Source organism: Vigna unguiculata, chromosome 11 (genome assembly GCF_004118075.2).
Source record: "Vigna unguiculata cultivar IT97K-499-35 chromosome 11, ASM411807v1, whole genome shotgun sequence".
Classification (NCBI taxonomy): domain Eukaryota; kingdom Viridiplantae; phylum Streptophyta; class Magnoliopsida; order Fabales; family Fabaceae; genus Vigna; species Vigna unguiculata.
The window spans coordinates 36,420,646-36,442,276 of record NC_040289.1 but is presented as its reverse complement, the minus strand read 5'-3'; the positions used below and the strand labels follow the sequence as shown (position 1 = coordinate 36,442,276).

The 21,631-nt window shown below is 31.4% G+C and overlaps 1 protein-coding gene and 2 long non-coding RNA genes across 4 annotated transcripts; 2 read left to right on the top strand and 1 right to left on the bottom strand.

Annotated features, from left to right (window-relative positions):
• Nucleotides 1–1,313: 1,313 nt before the first annotated feature.
• Nucleotides 1,314–4,758, bottom strand: LOC114168159 (putative E3 ubiquitin-protein ligase XBAT31). Of its 2 annotated transcripts, none has more exons than XM_028052893.1 (8): nucleotides 3,978–4,758; nucleotides 3,757–3,816; nucleotides 3,581–3,652; nucleotides 3,373–3,494; nucleotides 3,122–3,262; nucleotides 2,933–3,040; nucleotides 2,289–2,544; nucleotides 1,314–2,157 (listed from the first exon to the last, which is right to left on the bottom strand). In XM_028052893.1, the coding sequence occupies exons 1-8, from the start codon at nucleotides 4,155–4,157 to the stop codon at nucleotides 1,753–1,755; spliced, it is 1,344 nt and encodes a 447-aa protein (XP_027908694.1). In that variant the 5' UTR covers nucleotides 4,158–4,758; the 3' UTR covers nucleotides 1,314–1,752. The 2 variants fall into 2 exon arrangements, with proteins under 2 accessions (XP_027908694.1, XP_027908695.1); XM_028052894.1 differs by having other exon boundaries at nucleotides 3,757–3,863; nucleotides 3,937–4,027.
• Nucleotides 4,759–7,405: 2,647 nt separating this feature from the next.
• LOC114168636 lies at nucleotides 7,406–9,116 on the top strand. Its single transcript, XR_003600738.1, has 3 exons — nucleotides 7,406–7,512; nucleotides 7,632–7,702; nucleotides 8,926–9,116. It is a non-coding gene; the product is annotated as an uncharacterized LOC114168636 (long non-coding RNA).
• A 2,012-nt stretch (nucleotides 9,117–11,128) lies between these two features.
• On the top strand, nucleotides 11,129–12,886 carry LOC114170653. Its single transcript, XR_003601116.1, has 3 exons — nucleotides 11,129–11,241; nucleotides 11,349–11,433; nucleotides 12,638–12,886. It is a non-coding gene; the product is annotated as an uncharacterized LOC114170653 (long non-coding RNA).
• Nucleotides 12,887–21,631: the final 8,745 nt, after the last annotated feature.

Genomic DNA, 21,631 nt, shown 5'->3' with positions numbered 1-21,631 from the left:
TTGAAGGTTGGGACCCATTCACCGAAAACATAATAGATAAAAAATAATAATTGTTTTTAAAGTCTAAATAAAATATAAAAGTAAAAATGAGCACAAGTTATAAAAATAAATTTTCCTTTTTTTTCCTCTAGCAATAAACAATAAGTAAGAGCAGGTATATTTGTCTGCAATAAGTGATCCTATAAAAAATTTCCAAAACAGTGAAAATTTCAATGGCAGATTATTATGCTTTTCTGATGGCACAACGTACTTTTTGGAAATTTGGATATTGATGGATCGAATTGATTGCTGGATACGATCAACACATCGCACCTCTCCTTTTGAGTATTATTGGTTTTCATGTCATACCTGCCACGTTTCCACCACTCAGATTCATGTGAATATGCAACCCCTTCGATTTCGATCCAAACGAGAAGATTACCAGATTCTTAATTATTGTTTTCTTATTGTAAGTAGCAGCAACCAAACAACAATGCCGCATGTGATCGTGACCCATTATTGTAGTTATTCGTGCACCTACACCACAAACCAATGTTTGTGTCTACATTATAGTATACCAGTCTCACATGATTATTATTGTTTAAAAACACATCGTATATTCAATAACAGATGTTAACACAAAAAATAACTCACTCTGCTAATATCTGACGTATCCACTTAAATTACAACTTCCCAGTAAATTAATCGTACTTTATTCTGAAGTGTGCTTTTCTTATACATATCATTAAGTAACATAATTATGAAAAGATGCTAAATTCAGCTTAGTTTCATGTATTTGGCTTGTTAATACTCAGTTATACTGATAAATTCTCACTGGGTATGTTTCAGTAAAAGGTTATATCTGATTTTGAACTGGTGTTTAGATTCATTTAACATGTTCCAGAGATTTAAACTGCAATCACATGTTGAAGAGATAAAAGTACCAATCGATGATGTGATAGTCATAATTTCTGTTGGTAGAAATGTATGCAAATGTTATGTAATTTTCTCTGGGGTGGGTTGAAATGTTGATTATGACGAAGGGAATGCATGACAGGACTTTTCATCCTACTTTTCTGCTAAGTTCCAGTAGGGGTCTATTTCAGTCCAAAATTATTAGAACAACACAGTTGTTGATGGTAATCAGTATTTAGAGTTATTGCACCAATGATGCTAATTCTGCCCCCCAACTTGTGTAAAGGCCAATGAGGTGCAAGTGATCCTGACACATGAACTTGTCCGGATTGTGTTATATTAATTGTAAGGTTCCTCTTGTGCAGTGAGTGCACAATAAAATTATTCAGGTTCCGCAGACATAATCACATGCCAACCAATTAACTCCAAGTCCACACACTTGCCTTCTCTATTTTATTGCCCATTTCGGTATAAAGAAACAAATCAGAAGCAAATACACATTACATTTTCATATGATCTTAGACTCCTATTTTTGAGAAAAAGAATTTCTCACTTCAATCACGACGCCCAAAACCATCGATGCTGGCGATGCTTCTTCTTTCTCAAGTAACAATAATGATAATATTCCAATTTACAACATGACATGCACCTCCTTCTTTCCCCAACCACCCTGAACATCAATCTCACTCACTTTGCATTTGCTTAGTTTCCGATAATAAAATCAACCTTTCTCCTTTACTATTTATATATTTTTTTTTTTATTTGCCTTGCTGGTCAAGCAACTTGTTACCATATCTTCCCAATTAGTAATAACTGTTGTTGGATAAGCACAAGCACCATACCAAGAACAGCATCGTATCACTGTTGTTTATCATCTTCCCACTCATTTTCAGCAGCAATTTTTCCGGAGCTGCGGCCACCAATCTTTCCAAATGAGTTCACACTTGATAGTCCCTTGATGCTGCTGCTGCCACCCTCGTTCATGTTTCTGGTTTTCCTTGACTTGCTAGGCTTGGAACAAGTAATGTCAACACCATCTTGATCAATTTCATGAGGGCTTTCTTTTTTCGCAACCACCAATCTTGCTATGCTGCTTCTGCAGAATGGACAAACTGGTGGGACAATACGAGAAGTAGAAGGGTTAGGCTTGTTGTGACAACACAGGGCTAGTGTGCATTGTGCACACATCTGGTGACCACAGTCTTGCACCTCAATTGTGCACACTTGCTCAAAGCAGATGCAACATAACTCCGTCTCACTAACCTGAATCATCAAAATTCATTTAGAATGCAGCTATATTTTACAAAACAAAAATCCAAATAAGTAGACTTCTACACTTAAGCTTACACATTTAAAAAAAATAATAGCAAACTCAAAAGAGGGTGTCTAATTACCTCAGAAATGCTGTCATCTATCCCATCAGAGTGTGCTGGAGATGGAAGAGAGTAATCACTCCCTTTCAATATGTTTTTCTCCCTTTCCCTGTTTGCGTTCATCAGGGCCTGCTCTAATAATTCTTTGGCGTCTGGATTAAGCTCACTGATCACCTTCAAAGATGATGGCCATACAAGAGGCTCAGCAGATGAAAGATTCAGTAATGCTGCACATGCGTTATGTCTGTGCTTAAGAGCAACGACATAAGGTATACGCCTGTTAAACACAGCATAGAGTGTTAAGGAAAATTCAGAAACTAAAAGGATAATTTTTATCAAGAACTCATGTTGCTAAATGAGGTAAGTAGTTCCCTCAACTGAAAAGTTCCCCAAGACCATAGGCATAACGAGAAGAACTCGATTAAAACAGAGTAAGTTAGTAAAGGTTTTTTCCACTACCAACCAGTCCAAGATGCCATATCATTAGGAATCGTTGACTTTTGTGATAATTACTTTTGGTGTTATGTTATTGGTGGATGGTCATCAAAAGAAACTCAAACAATAAATTGGATTCATACAAAACGAGGGCCCACCAAAACAAGTGTCGAATGAAGAGAAAGATGAATCAAATTGTTTGTTTTGCAGTAATTAAAACTTGAGTGTACCCAGAAGCATCACGTTGAAGGCGATCAGCACCCCATGCCAACAGTTCCCTGATGCAATCCAAGGACCCCCCTTTGGCTGCAAGATGAAGAGGAGTGCTCCCAGGACAGCTGCAGATAGCAATTTATTATTCCACAAAGCAAATGAATAATTAACACATCAAATTGAAGCCTGGCACAATCACCACTTACCCATATCTTCCTGTTGAAGCAGAAACAAGAGCTCCACTGTACAGTAGAATATGTACACATTCAGGCCGTCTTTGACGGGCTGCCAAGTGCAATGGTGTTGCACCCCTTCCATCTCTAATATTCACAAACCGAGCAAACCCCCTGCAATCAATTCTATTATTTTTCTTCTTTAAATTTGTAAAAGCCAACATGAATCAATGAATCAATCAATCAAGCAGGGGGTGTGCTAGAACAGAAGAAAAAGGACCAACCAAGAAGCAGCCACGGGACTAGATTGAGCAGCAGAGAGAATTGCCTTCAGGCAAGAAGAATGGCCATAGTAAGCTGCATAGTGCAAGCAGGTTCTTCCATAGCACGCATCAAACATCAACACCTGAAATTTTTTTTAAACTTGTTTTTAAGAGAATATATCCATTCCAGTGAAAGAACAAGTGCACCCAAATTTGAAATTTCCCATACATTGGCACCAGCTTCAAGGAGCTTTTCCACACAGGCGATCTTCCCGTGCATTGCAGCCAACATTAGCGGTGTCTGAATCGTTCAAAACGCAATGAACATTAACAAATCAACATTTTTCAAGTGAAATTTAAAAAAGAAAAAAAACAAAACCCCACATTGAATTGAAGTGAAGTTACCTGCTTTTGGCGATTCAACGCATCCGGGTTCACAGATCCATCCAAAAGCCATGATAAAACCTGCAGCAATTGGCAGAAAAGGAGAAAAAAGAAAAGAACATTAGCACAGAGAGAAAGAGAGAGAGAGAGAGGTATTTTGGGTTTAGGGAGAAGAAGGAATGAAAGCGAATACCGAATTGGGAAATTGCGTGTGAAGAAATGGAAAAAGAGGAAAGAGGCACCTGGATCTGGCCATTAGCAGCGGCAATATGAAGAGGAGAGTGGTGATCATAGACAGTGGTGTGGTTCATGAGAGAAGGGTGCGTGTGCAACAAAGCTGCTACAGTGTCTAGGTCCCCATGCTGCACAGCACGGAATAGGCCATGTTCATGGCTCCCTCTGCAACTCAACCCCTGACCCATCACTTTCTCTCTACCACCTTACCTCACCACACCTCTTCACCCTTCCGTGACTGCGCCACCTTGATTGATTCCTCCACGTTTTCAATTCTACCTTTGTTTCCACATTTATTGAGTTGGAGTTTGCAAAATGGCTAGGTAGTGAAACAATGAAAGAGAAAGAGATAGAGAAGGGTAGCTAAGTGTGTCAGTGATGAGCAGTTACTGAGACTGACTTGGCTGTGCCATCAGACAGATTCCCGCAAAAGGGTAGGCTCCAGCATCTCCAACCTCTGAAACCAATATCCACCTTTTGTTCCTCCAATCCAACGCTTCACCTTCAAACTTCAAACGCACTCTTACAAAACTCGTTAATAAGTCATGTCACACTAGCGTTTCTCAATCTAATCTAACTCTTCCTTTATCATTATTCACCACCACCACTCTCAAATCAAAATCCCATTTTTATTTTTACTGCAACTCCCATTCCATGCTTCGCTCCTAATGGCAAAATCCCTCATCTCATCCTCTACTTCTAGTCAAAACAGTAACCTTCTTTCCTTCATCATTACTCCTTTCTATGTCTGCGGTAAATCTTTCAATTTCATCTACAATACAATACAACCATTTTTTTTACCTTCATATACTCGCTGTAAAACCCTGGACCACGTTCAATCAATCTTTATCGTCAAACCTGTTTCGATTAAATTGCTAAGAATGATTATAATAAGTCAATTGAACTGAGATTTCACGTTTTAACAACAAAGACATTGCTTGAAGTAACAAATACTCTTGAAACCAATTTATCTTCAACCATGAAAGCTTGATTAGTCAATCATACACGCTCCCGTCAAGGACCACAATTTTGAGTAAATGAAAAAACTAAAGCAAAATTCACTTTATTTTTCAGAAGAAAAGAAAACTTTTCTATAGCATTCTTATTTAGTTGTGGCAAAAACAGTCTCCAAAATCAAATTTGAAAACAAGGGAGGAGCGTTTTTTTTTTTTCTTTTTGCACGAAAAAAAGTAGCAACCACTTTAACCAAATCACTTTTGTTAATTTCTTGCAAGTGTTTAAGCATGGGCCTTATGGGGTCCAAAACTAGCCCAATACGCAAGCCCATGATAAAAAAAACATGGGCGCTTCCAAAATCTGGCTGAAAGTCTAAAACAAAATGTCTTCTCTCTCTTAAAACAAAAATGCTTATATGAACAGTAGATTTTTTCTCTCTCTTAAATATACTCCTAATCATGATTTAATCCTTAACCGACAAGAGATTGGTGCATTTGGGAAAAACATCATAATCCCTTGTATTAACGTAATGATAACCGAGACCCAAAATTGCATGTGAAACATTTAAAATATCCACGAGCTTGAAATATATAGCCACGTGCTCACTTTAATATATTTATGAAATGTTGGGTTTGGAAAAAGAAAATTAAATAAAAAAGGTAAAGAGATAATAGAAAATTTGATAGTTTTGTAAATAACTTTATTAAACTTGTTTGATCATCTATATATATAGTGGCGGATCTTGATCAAAATTTATGGAAGAGCCAAAATAATATACCTAAAATTTATATATTTAATATTACTGCTACTAATTCAATAAAATGAATATATAATTTAGTATAATTATAATTATAAAAGAAATTTCACGTATCTAAAGATTATCCACCATTTTTTAATATTCTATAACTTATCAAATAATTCAATTATAAGTACATTTTTCAGCTATATTTTTTTCCAATATAAATAACCATATTATCTACAAAATATTCATTTTTCCTTTTACTAATATGCACATATCGATTCAAAAGTCATCACAAGCATTCCATTTCATTGTTATGCAATGAGTAACGATATTGTCCTGTTTTGATCTTCACTTTTCTTTTATCAATTTAAAAAAATGAATTTATTCTTTTATTTTTCATCAATATACCTATTTAAAAAAAATAATATTAATTTTTTCTTTATCATAATCTAATCAAACATTAAGAGACATAACTACTACAAAAAATTATGATAATCAAATTCACTTAAAAATTTTCTATAAAAATTCACATAATACATTACTTACTTTTCTATATTCATAAAAAATAAATAATATACAAAATGTCATAAGATAAAAATTAGTACTAAATATTAAACAAGTATTTCATTACCAAGTTAGACAAGATAAAGTTATCTTCTTTTTTTCTTTAAAAATGGAAAAAAAGATTAAAAAATGAGGATAAAAATAATGAGTTTCTGTTTAACTTGTTTTTTTTTTCTTCGATAACAAAAAATTAGATAAAAATGAGAGATAAGTACAACATATAAAAAACTTAGTAAACAATAAAAAGAGAAAATGAAATTTATCTTAATAATTTTTTTTATTATATTTGATTTTATATTTTATTATTTATTAACATTAAATATTATACTTTAACAAAATATCTAACTTAACTTTTATTAATTTTTTAATATATTATTATATAATTTAAAAAAATAAACATAATTTAAACAAATTTAAACAAATAATTTAAAAAAATTAAAAAAAATTGAAAAAAATTAGGAGGGCCGTGGCCCGCCACCTCCTAAAGAGCTCCGCCAATAAATATATATATATATATATATATATATATATATATGAATGACATAAATAAAAAATAGATACAATATTTTTTTCAACTCTGCATTGTTTAGTCTTTTTCCTATTTTTAAATTTCGGTTTGCTAGATTTTCATTTTCAGACATTTAATTCAATAACTTGATTCGATCCGATGGCAACTAAGTTGAATCAGATCAATTTTAGTTGCTAATTTTACTAATTCAGTCTGACTATTCTAAATCAGTTGGAATTTAAAATTCTTCCAAACCTAAAAGACATTAGTTAACACTTAAGCAAAAAGATTAATTAAAAAAATAAAGTATCCCATAAGTTTTAAATTGTGGAACCCTTTCGGCCAAGTAATCATTCAATTAGATAAACAGTGTTTGTTTTTAAGAATTTATTTTTTGAATTATTCAAACACTGAGCACCTTTTTCATTAAAAAAAGAAGAATATGAATTTAGTACAATGTTTGAAATATTTTTTTTAATTTGTTTATGAAAAAATAGTCAAATCAACCGAAGGTTAAGATTATATTATAAAATTTTTATTTTAGTTGCAATATGTAAGCCTTTTTTTTTTACTGTCCCAAAGGTGTGGGCCTGGCCCTTCGTAGGCCCAAGGGCAGCCCTTCAGTAGGACCCCATGCCCTTCCAACCCTCTCATTATCCACTCTTCTGTTTTCCATAGCAACTTCCCTTCCTCTCCAAACTCCAGCAAAGAGCTCTGCTAGGGCACATCATCCACACGTCTCCAAGCTACCAAAACTCTTTTCTTGTTACAGGTAAGTGAACTTCGAAGTTTCTAGTCCGTTTACTCCCCTTTTCCCCTCTGTTTGAAAGCGTTGGTCAAGTTAGGATTGAGGTTCCTAACGTCGTTTTGTTTGGATCTTCACGTTTTCAGCCCTACTCGAGTTCCTGGAGCTGTGCTATCCCTTGGTTAAGGACTTTTGCTTTCTGTACCCAAAACAAGAGGTAAGGGAAGCTAAACTCTTCGGTCTTAATTGTTTCTGGGTTGTTTGTGGTCGTTTTGCGTTCGTATGCGTGCCTAGTATGTTCTTATCGAATAATATGGGTTTGCATGTGTGTATGGGGGTGGATCTGGGCGGTTTCCGCCGCTGCATGTGGGTTGACAGTGGTGGACGCTGCTATTTTTGCCCAAGCGAGCTTGTCTCGCCTAGGCGAGAGTATCAGAGTACTCACCACCACGAGAGCTCGCCTAGGCGACCTGTCCACGTTCTGAGCGACGCCATGTCTCGCTCAGGCGAGGAGGTCTCGCCTGAGCGAGAAATCGTGAAAAATCCCACGTTGCCCATCTCGCTTGAGCGAGAATTCGTGAAGGGGTCATGTCGAGCGTCTCGCCTGAGCGAGAATGCGTGAGAGAACCCTGTTGCCTATCTCGCCTGAGCGAGAATTCGCTGCCTCAGAAAGGTCAGCGTCTCGCCTGAGCGAGTGTGCGAGTGGGGGTCATGTTTTCTTGGCTGTTAAGTGATTTAATGCATGCATTGTTTTGATTATTCCTCCTACATATGATGTACGTGAATATGCTTGGGTGTTTGGGTTTTTATGAATGAAACTGGCATGCTTGGGATGAGATTGATCATGGAGTTGTGGTTTTGTGATGTTTTAACATGAGGATTGTATGCATGAGATCAACGTGGTGGTTGTGGTATGAGAAACATGATTCTGATGATGTGATAGGCGTAATTCCATGAGTTCCATGGGGAGACTTCATGGTGGCGTGTAGTGTATATATTAGGATAAGGATTCAAGTAAGGATCGCATCCCGAAACTCTAAAGGGTCAGTGAGTCTCAAGTAGAGCAAACTGATCCAAGTGGTGAGAGTAGCGGGAGGCCCTAGTCTCTGGCAGGATAATGGCCTTAGTCGCTTGAAGGCTAACCTCGTGAGTGGTAGGGTGAAACCCATTGGCAATGGCTCTGCAGAGCAGTAGAGGCCACCACGAGTGCAGGCGTCCGGTGAATCCGATCCTAGTATATGTATCCGGATAATTGAGTCTTAGTGTCCCGTTTGTCTGCTATAACATGATATTCGGTGCCTGTGTGTTGCATGTTAAGGAATGTTTAAGTACTTGTCTGTTGTAACATGATAAGATCTAATTGCACTAGCTTACCCTTGCATTTCTGTTTGTGTCCTATTGTATGTTCTCTTTTGCGATGATCACCATTGGTGGGAGCAGATGTGAATGCTTCTGGAGGTAGGCTTGATGGTGGTCGTAGCGGTGCAGCCTAGTGGGCCAGTTGTTATGGTTTTCGCAGAAGTCCTATGGCCCTAGTGCCTTGTAATTCCATGCTCATAGAGCATCTCTTTTGCACAACTGTTGAACCTTTAGAATTGCGTTTTGTTTATGGCATGGATGTATGCCTAAATTCTCCCTAAATACTCCTATGGATGACTGTAATAGTTGTTTCTCGTTCGTTTCATGTTCATCTGAATGCTTCTCGTTATTATAACTGTGTGATATTTTATTTAGTAGTGTAATCTATTAAAATGGGACGTCACACAATATATAAGAATATGATTAAAACTTAAATAAAAAAAGAATATGAATATATATTAATAATAATAATAATAATAATTAATAGGTTAAATATGTTTTTTATCCTTCAATTTTTAGTAAAAATTGGAATTGGTCTATTTTCAAAACTTTAAACTAATTTAGTCTTTTAATGCGAGGATTTAATCTTTTAAACCGACTTTTTTTAAGTTTATTTAACATTTTAAATGCGTTTTTCAGCTAACATCGACAAGAAAATGTGTCAAACGTGTAAACAAACGAAACTATTATAATAAAATGTGTTTAAAATATCAAATAAACTTAATAAAATTTTATTAAAATGATTAAATTTACGTTTTTAAAGAGTTGAGGGACTAAATTGATTTAAAGTTTTCAAGAAAAATTAATTTCAATTTTTACCCAAAAACATATTTAAACTTAATTAATATTATCTTAATTTTTAAATATAATAGTTAAATAAAAAACAAAATGCCACTCGTAACTCCTTACGGCCTTCACATGCAGATAGCCCACCCAGGTGGGACCACACTACAACATCATGGTACTAGAGGGATCACCTAGTTTTCTTATTTTTCTTTTAAAGTATCTGGGTACTGTAATTGAAAATTCATGACACTGAATTTTCTTTATCAAATATTTTTTAAACTTTTATTTTATTTTTCATATATTTTATTTACTTACACATTTACCACGCACATAATTTATTTACATTTTTTCATTGTAGCAGTAATCACGATTGCACATAATGTAACTAAATAAGTAAATGTTTTATTACTTAAGAGTATAAATGGTATATGAGAGATGAAGCATGAATGTTTTATTATTTAATCAAAAATATTATCTTTCTAACATTTTTTTTTCTCTTCTTTATTTGTCTTTTATCTAAATTTTGAAAAGATTCATTCATTCATTTTATATTAGAGTCCACCTTAAACGAAGATATTGTTTTAACTGGATTTATTTTAGAGTAAAGTTCTCCATGTTTATTTCTTTTTAGTTAGTTTTAAAGTTTTGTGTGTATGGAGATTTTGGGGTCTTGCGTGTTGTTTTCCGAAAAAAAATAAATTTGAATCTATATTAATCCAGGATCATAAATAAATCTTTAGATCATTGATCAAAGTTTTAAGTAAACAGATTTAGTTTATCTAATTAAGTACTTAAGTTGAAAACTTAAACTAAGCCAAATCAGCATTAATAGGTAAGAGAAGTTAATTAAGTATTTTTTTAAAATTTTATAGTAGATGATTTGAATGTGAAGGTGACATAACTATAATATTTAATTTTGTGTACAATTTGTTTTTTTAAATATTTTCAAATTGTATGATAAAGTTTAAAGAAATAAGAGGTATATAAATGAAATCACTAAGATTTGGAAGAGGTATATAAAGTTTAAAGAAATAAGAGGATTGAAGCCATATACAATCCAAAATGAATTTTTTTTTGGTGGTATTCGTTAATAATGAAATTTAAGTAAAATAAAATGTAGATAAAATTAAAAAAGAAAAGTCTTATATACAGTGTAGATAAATAATTGTACAAAATAACAAACAACATTAAATAAAGGTATATTTTAACATTGAGATCAATATTAAAAGAAGTGTTGGAATTATATTTTAACATTTTTTCATTAACATTTTAAAATGTCAACATAAATAACACAATATACAATTATAGTTTAAATGAAAAATATTTTCGTATAAAGTTAGTAATAATGGGAGTGTTCATGAAATTTAAATTTACCTACAGATACTGTAAGCCTCCATTTCCTTTTTCCAGCCCTAAAGGTTAGTGGGCTGCCCCTAAGTGGGCCTAAGGGTTGGCCCAGTGTATATAAGCCCTTAGGTCTGCCCTAAACCTAGGGTACCCTACCATTTTCAGAAACCTTGCCCTTGCCTTGAGCTGCAGCCGCCACACCCCTTCTGCTAGGGTTAGGTTCTTACTGTTGTCGAGCCAGTTCGAAGTCTTCTCCTACTCCAGGTAAGTACTGTGGCTAGCCCATACTTGTCTCTATCGTTCATTTCGTTCCTTTCATAGCTAGGGTTCCAAGTATCTCATACTGTGCTTCTGTCTCGCCATCTTTCCAGTTCTCCTGTTCGTTCCTTGAAGCTGTCGTGCTCGTGCGTTCAGTAGCTAGGGCGTGTCGGAGCGTTTTGCTAGCTTGAATCCCAGGTAAGGGAAGCTAGGTTCTTTTCGCGTTTTTGAAATATGTGGTTTGTTTTCGTTTATGTTTTATGCTTAAATGATTGGAAAACGTTAGTTTTGGTATATTTCTGAGTTAGGGGTTCAAATATTCATGAAACTGTGATGTTTGACGTCTTTTTCGTATTCTGATGCGTCGCACAGTCGCTGGGCGAGTTCCTTGGCTCGCTGGGCTAGTTCCTTGGATCGCTGGGCTAGTTTCTTGGCTCGCTGGGCTAGTTCCTTGGCTCGCTGGGCTAGTTCCTTGGCTTGCTGGGCTAGTTCCTTGGCTCGCTGGGCGACTGTGTACTTTTCTGATATGTGCAGTTTTAGAAAAATTGACTTTCCCGACTCATTAACCGTTTGATTGAGCTCAAATTTTGACATGTGGTTCATAACATGCTATTTTATGTTTTGACCGGTTGGATCGTCGATTAGATATCTGTAGCTTGAGAAATGTATCACGCATTACTGTAGTGATTTTGGTTTTGTGATAATAAATTTTCTTAGAAATTTTGGTGTAAGAATTATGGTTGTGTGTTGTGCTTGATTGTATGAGATTAAATGAAGCCTTGTTATGTTGAGTATGAAATGGAAAACATGACTTGTTTGGTTGGTTGAGAACTTGCATGAGAATTGGATGTTCAAGATAAAGGTGGTGGATATGGTATGAAGCATAAATTTGGTGCGATAGGCGTAATTCCATGAGTCTCGTGGGGAGACCTCGTGGTGGCGTGTAGTGTATATATTAAGATAAGGATTCAAGTAAGGATCGCATCCCGAAACTCTAAAGGGTCAGTGAGTCTCAAGTAGAGCAAACTGACCCAAGTGGTGAGAGTAGCGGGAGGCCCTAGTCTTTGGCAGGATAATGGCCTTAGACGTTTAAAGGCTAACCTTGTGTGTGGTAGGGTGAAACCCATTGGCAATGGCTCTGCAGAGCAGTAGAGGCCACCACAAGTGCAAGCGTCCAGTGAATCTGATCTTAATATATGTATCCGGATAATCGAGTCATAGTGTTTTGCTTGCTTGCCATAACATGAATTATGTGCCTCTGTGTTGTATGTCTGGGAATGTTTACGCACTTATTCCTTTATACCATGATAAGTCTTATATTGCACTAGCTTACCCTTGCATGTTGTGTTTGTTTTCTGTTATGTTTTCTCTCTTGCGATGATCACCTTACTGGTGGGAGCAGATGAGAGGGAGGTTCGTGATGGATCCGGGAGACGCAGCGGTGCGGCCTAGACTTCCCTGTCTGGATGTCTTAGGAATAGTTTCAGGGCCATGAGGCCTTTTGTATTAGTTGCCTTAGTGGCAACCTTTTTGCAAAACTGTTGCACCCCTTTTTAAATTTCCTTTTACTTAGGACAATGTGGTATGCCTAAGTTTCTTTTAAGTGACTCCGGATGACTGTACTAGTTATCCTTCTTACGTTTCATGTTTATTCGTTTGGCTCTCGTTATCAAAATTTTATGACGCTTTATTTGGTAGATTAATCTATTAAAATGGGACGTCACAGATACCCATTAAGACACTTTTAATACTCTATTATTCTTTATCAAATCAACTACTAATTTATGTGGCAGTAAATTATGGTGTCAATTGTGTTTATTGGATTTTATATAATTCAGATATCCAGTATTACGTAATTAATAACAGCTATTTGCTTATGATATAAATGGTATATCAACTATAAGAAATAAAATTGAAAAATGATATATCAATTATTTAATCAAATTGTGTAAGTTATTGAAAACTTTATTATTGGAGGAGCCACTTTGAAAGCTTGGTACAATAAATTGTTATTTGATTTGATCACGTCGTCTCTCCTTACAATTATTAAAAAATAAAATTGATTTATTTATTGTGTTTAAAAGAGTGAGAGACCCTTAAAAGTGTATTTGGCATTATTAGGTATATTGTACTTTAGTACTTCTTAGTTCTTCCCCACGTTAAGTCAAGTGGACCCCAGCTTATTTTATGAAACCTTTTTACTTTTTATTCATTTATTTATGTTAAGGATATCCTCCCTTCACGATTTAATTATATTTTATATTGACTTTTTACTAAAATAAGCATTGTCCGTTCAATAGTAAGAAGTTAAATCCTTCACAATCCGTTTTGAAAACTTAGAGAAAAAAATGTATATTTTTTTTTTTAAATTGAATTTTGTAAATGAGCCCTTTGGTTTCCCAAAACAAGCCTTGGAATTCTAGTTTATGCTTAGATTTGATATTTAGTAACTATTTTAACTACTGCAAATTTCACAATCCAAATACACACAAAAAAAAAAAAAACACAAGAAAAGCGTCGAGGAAACGAATTCATGCAATAATGAATTTTCTATTTAAATAAGATATTATTGTGTGGAGGAGGTAATTAGGGATGGTAAAGATTAGGGTGGGACGTGTTTCATTATTTCATTTTTTTTTAGAAAAAATTCATCCACATTCTTATATTAAAATTTAATGGGTATCAAATTTTTTATTTTATCCTCATTTTTATCGGATAACGGGTATAATATCGTGCTCATACCCGTACTCGTTATCTTATTACTTCAATATTAATTTTAATTAATTTGTGTAAAATAATAAAAAATTACAGTAAAAGAAACATAATATTATCAAATATTAAATATTATAAGGATAATTGTTTTTTTATATTAAATACTTTCAAATAAATTATAATTGTTTACATTTTATATTAGAATACCAAATAAAACTTTATGAGAACAAAAAAATTTATTAAATTTGCAAACATTAATGAAACATAATTGATAAATTTAAAAATATTTTTAAGAAAATATAAAAGGAAAACAAATATTCAAATTCAAATATATTTTAAATATTTATTTACTTCAATTTTTTAAATTCTAATGAATCTTTTTTTATACACTAATAAAAGTTATAATACATCACTTAATCAAAATGATGCAAAGAATAAACAATAAACATAATGATAAAATTTTAACATGGATATTGTATCTTTTGAACTCCAATATATGTTGGATGGTGATAAAAAAATATACATTAAATTTTTATATTATAGTAAAAAAAAATTATTTATACAATTATAGTAAAAAAAAAATCACAGTATAATTGATAACGAGTTAAAAAATAAAAAATAATTAGATAAAATATATTAAAATAGTATTCTACGTGATAAAAATAAAGAAATACAAATATTCAATAATTAACGTGTGTCTTATAAAAAATTAGAAAAACAATTAAAAGAAATCACACAAAGAAAAATAAATGTATAATTAAATATATGATAAGTTGAAAAATACGACAGAGATCTAAGAAAATTTTTCAAAGATCAACGTATATACTCAATGGTTGAGAAAGAACAAAAAATATTTTATCGAAACAAAAGAGTTCTTCAAATTAAACAAAAATTAATAATAATAAGTAAAGATTTTTTTTATATTACCTAGTAAATGAAAGTTTATGCTATTAAACACTTAAATTGAGAGTATTAAACATCCTCATGAAAAAATAAAATATACAATAAATAAAAATACTAAAAAATAATAGAAATATTCAAATGTGAGACATGAAAAATTTGTAATTGACATACATAATTTTAACATTATTACATAAAGGTTATGATAAGATGAAAAATATATCGGATATAATAATGAGTTTCATGACAAACAAAATAATTAGAAGAAATAAAAAATAAAAAGTATATATATATATATATATATATATGATAACTTAATTAGTTGTGAATATTTAATAATTTAAATGAGGACAAAGATACGGCGAGAATATGTAATTTTCATATCCATTCGTATATCCAATCGAAAAAGTTCAAGATTTTCCAAACTCATACACATACTCAGTCAATACGGGAATTTGTCGTTAAACGAGTTCAAACTATACCCACATATTGATTAAATTTTTTGTTGTTTCAAATTTAAATGTGAAATTAAAATTTATTTTTGTTTTTAATTTTTTATATTTTAATCCTTAAACTTTCAAATGACATTAATTTTAGATTAATATTTCAATAAAAAATGTCAAATAAAATAAATAATTCAAATATCAATAAGACATATATAATTAAATTAAAATATAATATTTATTTATATTTAAAATTTCAAAATTAAAAATATTAACTTATTTTAATTTTAACATATAAATTTAAAAACTAAAACCATATTTAATCACATGCAACGGAATGAAAATGTGATGGATGAAAAAGTAGGCATCGCATCCAGCGGTATTTGCCACCGTTGATCCAACTAACTACTTTGACTTTTGTGCCTTCATTCAACTCAATCATCCTAGTGGGTCCCATACACTTTGGCCGCCTACCAATTTTCCTTCCCCATATGCTACCTCGCATTAATTAATTATGCCAATTCTCATAAAGACATTTTTTAATTAAGAAACTCATTTTTCAAATTACCTTAAACACTAAAATCTATTCTTTAAACAAATAATGAAAACAATTAAATTTAATTATTATTTTTTTCTTTTTTTTTAATTCTATTTATTTATTATTTAAAAATTGTTTTTTTATTTGTCTTTACGTTTAATTTGATTTTCTATTAATATTAAATGCTATTATATTAATGTAAAATATTAAAGAATTTTATTATTTTCACTAAAAAATTATTGTGTAATAAGAGATTTTAATAATATTTTATATTAATTACAAAATCTTATATTCTTAATTTTGTAGTGAAATAATAAAATTATATGATAATTATGTCATCAATTAAGAAAAGTTAAACAACGTCTACTTAATTGAAGAATAAAAAAATTATGTGTTTAACAAAAAAATAATTTAATTAAAAATACTCACGAGGAATTCAAATTTTAATTAAAATGACGGTTACTTATTAAGTAATAAAAATATTCCGAATAAACGTAGCATGTATCGAAAGACTTTTTTCCCATATCATCATTTTGTACCTGTTCATTCACAAGCCTACTAGTTAAAAACTATTGTTTATGACTTATGATGTGTTTTGAATTTAATATTAAACCCATTAAATTTTGTAGTACTTCTGCGTGGTGTGTTTTTTTTTTTTTTTTTTGACTTTCGTACTATATGACAAAGTGAGAGTTTTACAATTCGTAAAGTATGGAATATGTTATTTTATTATGTTTAATATTAATCACGTTACAGATAGACTCTTTCAAAGTAGATCTTGACATTCCCTCCTTTAAAGGGTGGGGTATTCAATCTTTCATAAAAAAATTGCAATATGGAGATGATCTACCATCCAAGACTACAGGGGGAAAAGAGTAAAACAAAAAAATAGGTGGTGAAAGAAAACTTAAAAATTATAAAAAAGTATAATTAATCATTTAGTTTCTAATTTGTTTTGTTTGGTTCAATTTATCTTCTCATCGGTTTATTCAATTTAGTTTTTCAATTATTTTAAAAGATTCAACTTAGTCTTTTTTATTAGGTTGGAGTTAATATATAGGATATGTGTCTAAGTCGTGAAATTTTTAATTTTTTAATTTTTTTCTGAAAATTAATAACCTGTCACGTGTCATGTTATTATTGTGCCACGTAGTAGTTTATAGCCGTGACATGTGACAATGGTGATAGTTGTTTTCAATTTGTCCTCAATTTAAATATTTGGTTAAATTTAGTGTTTTATCTTTTAAAACAATCCAATTTTGTCTTTTCCAATTTGAGACTGAATTAGTAAATAAGCTTAATTATAATTTATATACATGTTAAAATAATTTTTTTTAATTTATACATCAAATCACTACACCTAAATATCCAAATAGTTTTATTTTTGACAAGTGTAAAAAATTATAAAGGTAAAAATGTAAAAAATGAAATAATTTTAGTATATAGGTGGAGTGATTTGATGTATATATATAAAAAAAACTATTGTAATAAGTTGTAATTAAACTTATTTAATAACTTGGTCCCAAATTAAAAGGACAAAATTGGATCCTTTTTAAAAAAATAGGATACTAAATTGAACAAAAAATTTAATAAGATACTAAATTGAACAAAAAATTTAATAGGATACTAAATTGAACAAAAATTTAAATAGAAGACTAAATTGAAAATAATTATTACCACTACTACGTGTCAATAATGTAAACTACCACGTGGCACTACGGTAACCTGACACGTGATAGTTTATAAATTGTTAGAAAACAAATTTAAAATTTCAGGGCTTGACATGTGTTCTGTACAGACACGGTGTTAACTCCAACTTAATAGTGAATACCAGATTGAACATTTTTAAATAATTGGAGGACTAAATTGAACCAACCAATAATTAGAGGACTAAATTAACTAAACCAGAAAATTAAAGAACCAAGTCAGTAATTATACCTATAAAAAAATAGAAGATATAGGAAATCATTTTTTTAACTATTTAATTATTTAGTTTTGAGTTTATTATTTTTAAAAAAAATTAAATATACCATATATAGATCTTCTCTACTAATTCTTCTAATATGCTCCTCCTTTCAGGTTAATATGTTCTTAGTCTTTACCTTCTGATGACCAAAACAAATGTGTGCATATAGAAGATACTCTGATGATTAAGTTAGTCAATAAATTTTATAAATAAAATATAATTATTTTATCTCATGTATTGTGATATTTATATTGTGTTTATTATGACTTTTTTACCAGAATAAACCTTGTCCGTGTACATAATCACCTTAATTAACTTTGTCTAATGTTATGCTAATAATAATATGCTTTAATCCTTACCTTAATTTAATCAAAACTCATTCGTTATTCTATTCTGGCCAACATGATGTTGTTTTGATGAACTGAGAACATTTTAAACTTAAGTGTTTGAGACGTTCGAGTACACATAATAAATTAACTTTTAAAAATTATATTTAGTTAACTTGTTCTGTTTTTTTTTTTTAATTAAGAATCAATTTCTTATTTAGTTTGAAACGTGTTTCAACTTTTTCCTTAAAACTTTTTATATTTTCTCTTTTTTACTCTAGTTGTGTTGGATTAAAAGTTCAATAAGTTAAAATTTACCATAATTAGTATGTTGGCTGGTTAAATGATTTTTTTAAAGATTCCACAACTTTTTTTTTTTATTATGGATTTGATATTGTTCGATGAATAAAAACTTGTTAGATAGGATAAGTTAAACCACATTAACTATTCTTATTGAGAAAGTATCATAAAATCTTTATTTTTTTATTTACACTATGATTTACTAAACTTGAGGTTGATATTGGATTGCTAAGATCAAAAGTTATTTACAACAAGAAAATTGTATTATTTTGATTTGAGTTAGATGTTAATTATGTAAATAATTAATGGTTAGTTTAATAGAAATTGGTGATAGGATTGTAAAATCGGGTTGAATTTGATGTTTAGAACATAAAGCTTTTTGAATGGTAGTTAGAAATTATTTGTATAATTTATTAGCTTTTGTTGATTTCACAAATATTATTTCAATGTTAGAGTAGTTGCTCGAGTAACTCTCCGATGATAGTATTGTAGTTATAAAACAATAATCTTCACGAGTCAATGGGATCATTGAAGTGATAAAGTTTTTCACTTAAAATGTAATTTGAAATTTGATGCTAAAAAAAGTTTTTCTCATGAGACTCTCATCCCTTATATGATCAAACTTAAGGTAGTTTCTAATTATGATATTAATAAGAACTATCATGATCTCTAATCATATAATTTAAGTGATGTGAAATAACATTCAAGCATCATACTAGTGTTTTAAGTGAAGAAAAAGAAATCAAACCAATTGTCTTTTTGCAATATAGTTGTATGTATTATCCAAACATTGAAACAATGTTTGTCATGTTAGGTCTATAGAGGGGGTATCACTGGGAGATACAACACCAATGAGACCTGAACTCAACCACATAAGGCACTGACACCACTCTCAACCAAAAACCTTAAGGTAATGGGTTTATGAGTCTTTATTCTTATATAGTGCTCTACTTTCTCATTTCTAATCAACGTGGGACTAAGACTCACACTTAGATTCCTAACATGTCATACAATATATGTGAGTTATTCATAAAATAATACATGAATTGAATATTTATTGGATGTAATATATTGTATTTTTTTATTAATAATGAAAAATACTATTGAGTTGATGATTTGTAGTGTTAGTGTTAAATTTATATATTCAATAGATTATATTGAAATATTAAGACACAAACATAGATTTATGCAACGATAAAAATCAATGTAAAATTCTAATATAAGATTATAAAAAAATTATTTTACGCAAATTTATAAATATAACAAAATTGTCAAATTAATTAAATATCATGATAGGTGTTTAGTATTAACTATTGAAAAATGTTATTGACCAGATGAGTATCCTTTACTAATCTTCCCTTATGATTTCCTGTATAAAAACCTTACTTTTCTATATATTTAATTAAACGGTTAATTCACCTTTTATAGTTGTATTTTAAACAAGTGTCTATATAATTTTTGTAAAAGTACTTGTTGAAGAGTAGTTGTAGAATTATTATGATTGTTTTGTTATATTATATATATATATAAATTATATAATATAATACACAGTAAAGAAGACTACACCGACAATATGTAGTTTGTGAGCTTTGCCAAATTTAAAATTAAATATTTTGAGATGTTACATGAAAAAAAAAGAAAAAAAAAAGTTGTGTTGTTTTGGAAAAAAGCTGTAAGGTACAAGTTTAAGGTTGTGTAGATATGTTAACAAATAACATGTTATTAAGCTCTAATTGGATGACATTGACACTGAGTTGTTTGAGTATCACAGCTGCAACTCAAAAAGCGCCACATTAAGCCACCACGCCGGCTCTTCTTACCGAAAGCCACCGCAAGAGACGCATAATTTATTCAATACATAAAGTTTAAAATAAATTATCCTTTGATATGTGTTTTAATAAATTATTATATTTTCTGTTTTTTTTTTCTTTTTTTTAAGTAGTTTATACATGAATACATGAAGTTTACCGAAAATAAATTAGGACGTTACCTAAATTCTTTAGTAATATTATTCTTACTATCATTCTGTTTTTTAATTAATAGCATACAAATATGCCTTTTCTAAAGAGCAATTTTGCTTTTGATTAATTTAAAAAACAAGAATGTTTATCTAATTATTAATTTATATATTTTTATTAAAGAGATTATTTTTTTAATACAGTTCAATTAAATAAACTAAAAATTGCATTTGATAAAAAAATATAAATCAACTAAAATTTTAAAAAGAAGAGGGTTTAAAAAAACAAGAATTATAGATTAAAATTAGGGATGGCAATTAGGGCCTGGCCCGCGGGCCCGCCCCGCAGGCCCGCATAAAAAACGCAGGGCGGGCCAGGATAGTGAGCCCGCAGGCCCGCGCGGGCTCGGCCCGCATAGGTCCGCGGCCCGCGCGGGCCGGCCCGCAAGCCCGCATAAAAAAAAAAAAAAAAACTTGCACTTGTGTATATTAATTACTTCTTTTATGGACTCTTGCATTAACATTTCAAATTCTTGTATAACTGGAAAAGACAAGTATTATGTAATTCTTAATGTGCTAAAATTTAAAGAATACATTGTGTATGTCATAGTATGAATATGATGAAAATGTTGAATTATCAATTTATCATCTAATTCCCCAAAGTTTTTACTTAATTTTGTGAACTTCTTAAAGTTTCCCAATTTTTAAACATTGAAAGTTTTATCATAAAAAAAATAATAAATTAAAAAATTAAAAAAAAAAGCGGGCCGGCCCGCGGGCCCGCGGGCCAACCTTTATGCGGGGCGGGCCAGAGTATGCGGCCCGCATAAAATGTGCGGGGCGGGGCGGGCCGGACCGCGATGTGCGGGCCTTATGCGGAGCGGGCCTAAACGGGGCGGGCCGGCCCGCATTGCCACCCTTAATTAAAATGAAAAGAAAATACAAATTACAATTTAGCTATAGTTACCTTATTAGTAATTTATCAGTTTAAAAAACAATAACGTGTGCAATGAAATAAAAGTAATCAAATATTTTACCTTTCTCCCAAATTTAGAATTGACAGAAAACAGTCACCAACCTCCATCGCCATCAAAGACTTCTCCTGGTGTCGTAGTTGTATAAATTCTGGTATTTTACATCACTATTACACCGTAAGTTGTTAAACTGAAGTAACAGAACCTCACGTTTTGTTCAGCGCCGCACTACCCTAAGCCGAGCCGAGCCACTACCGTCCCAAACCTGGTCACTCAGCTG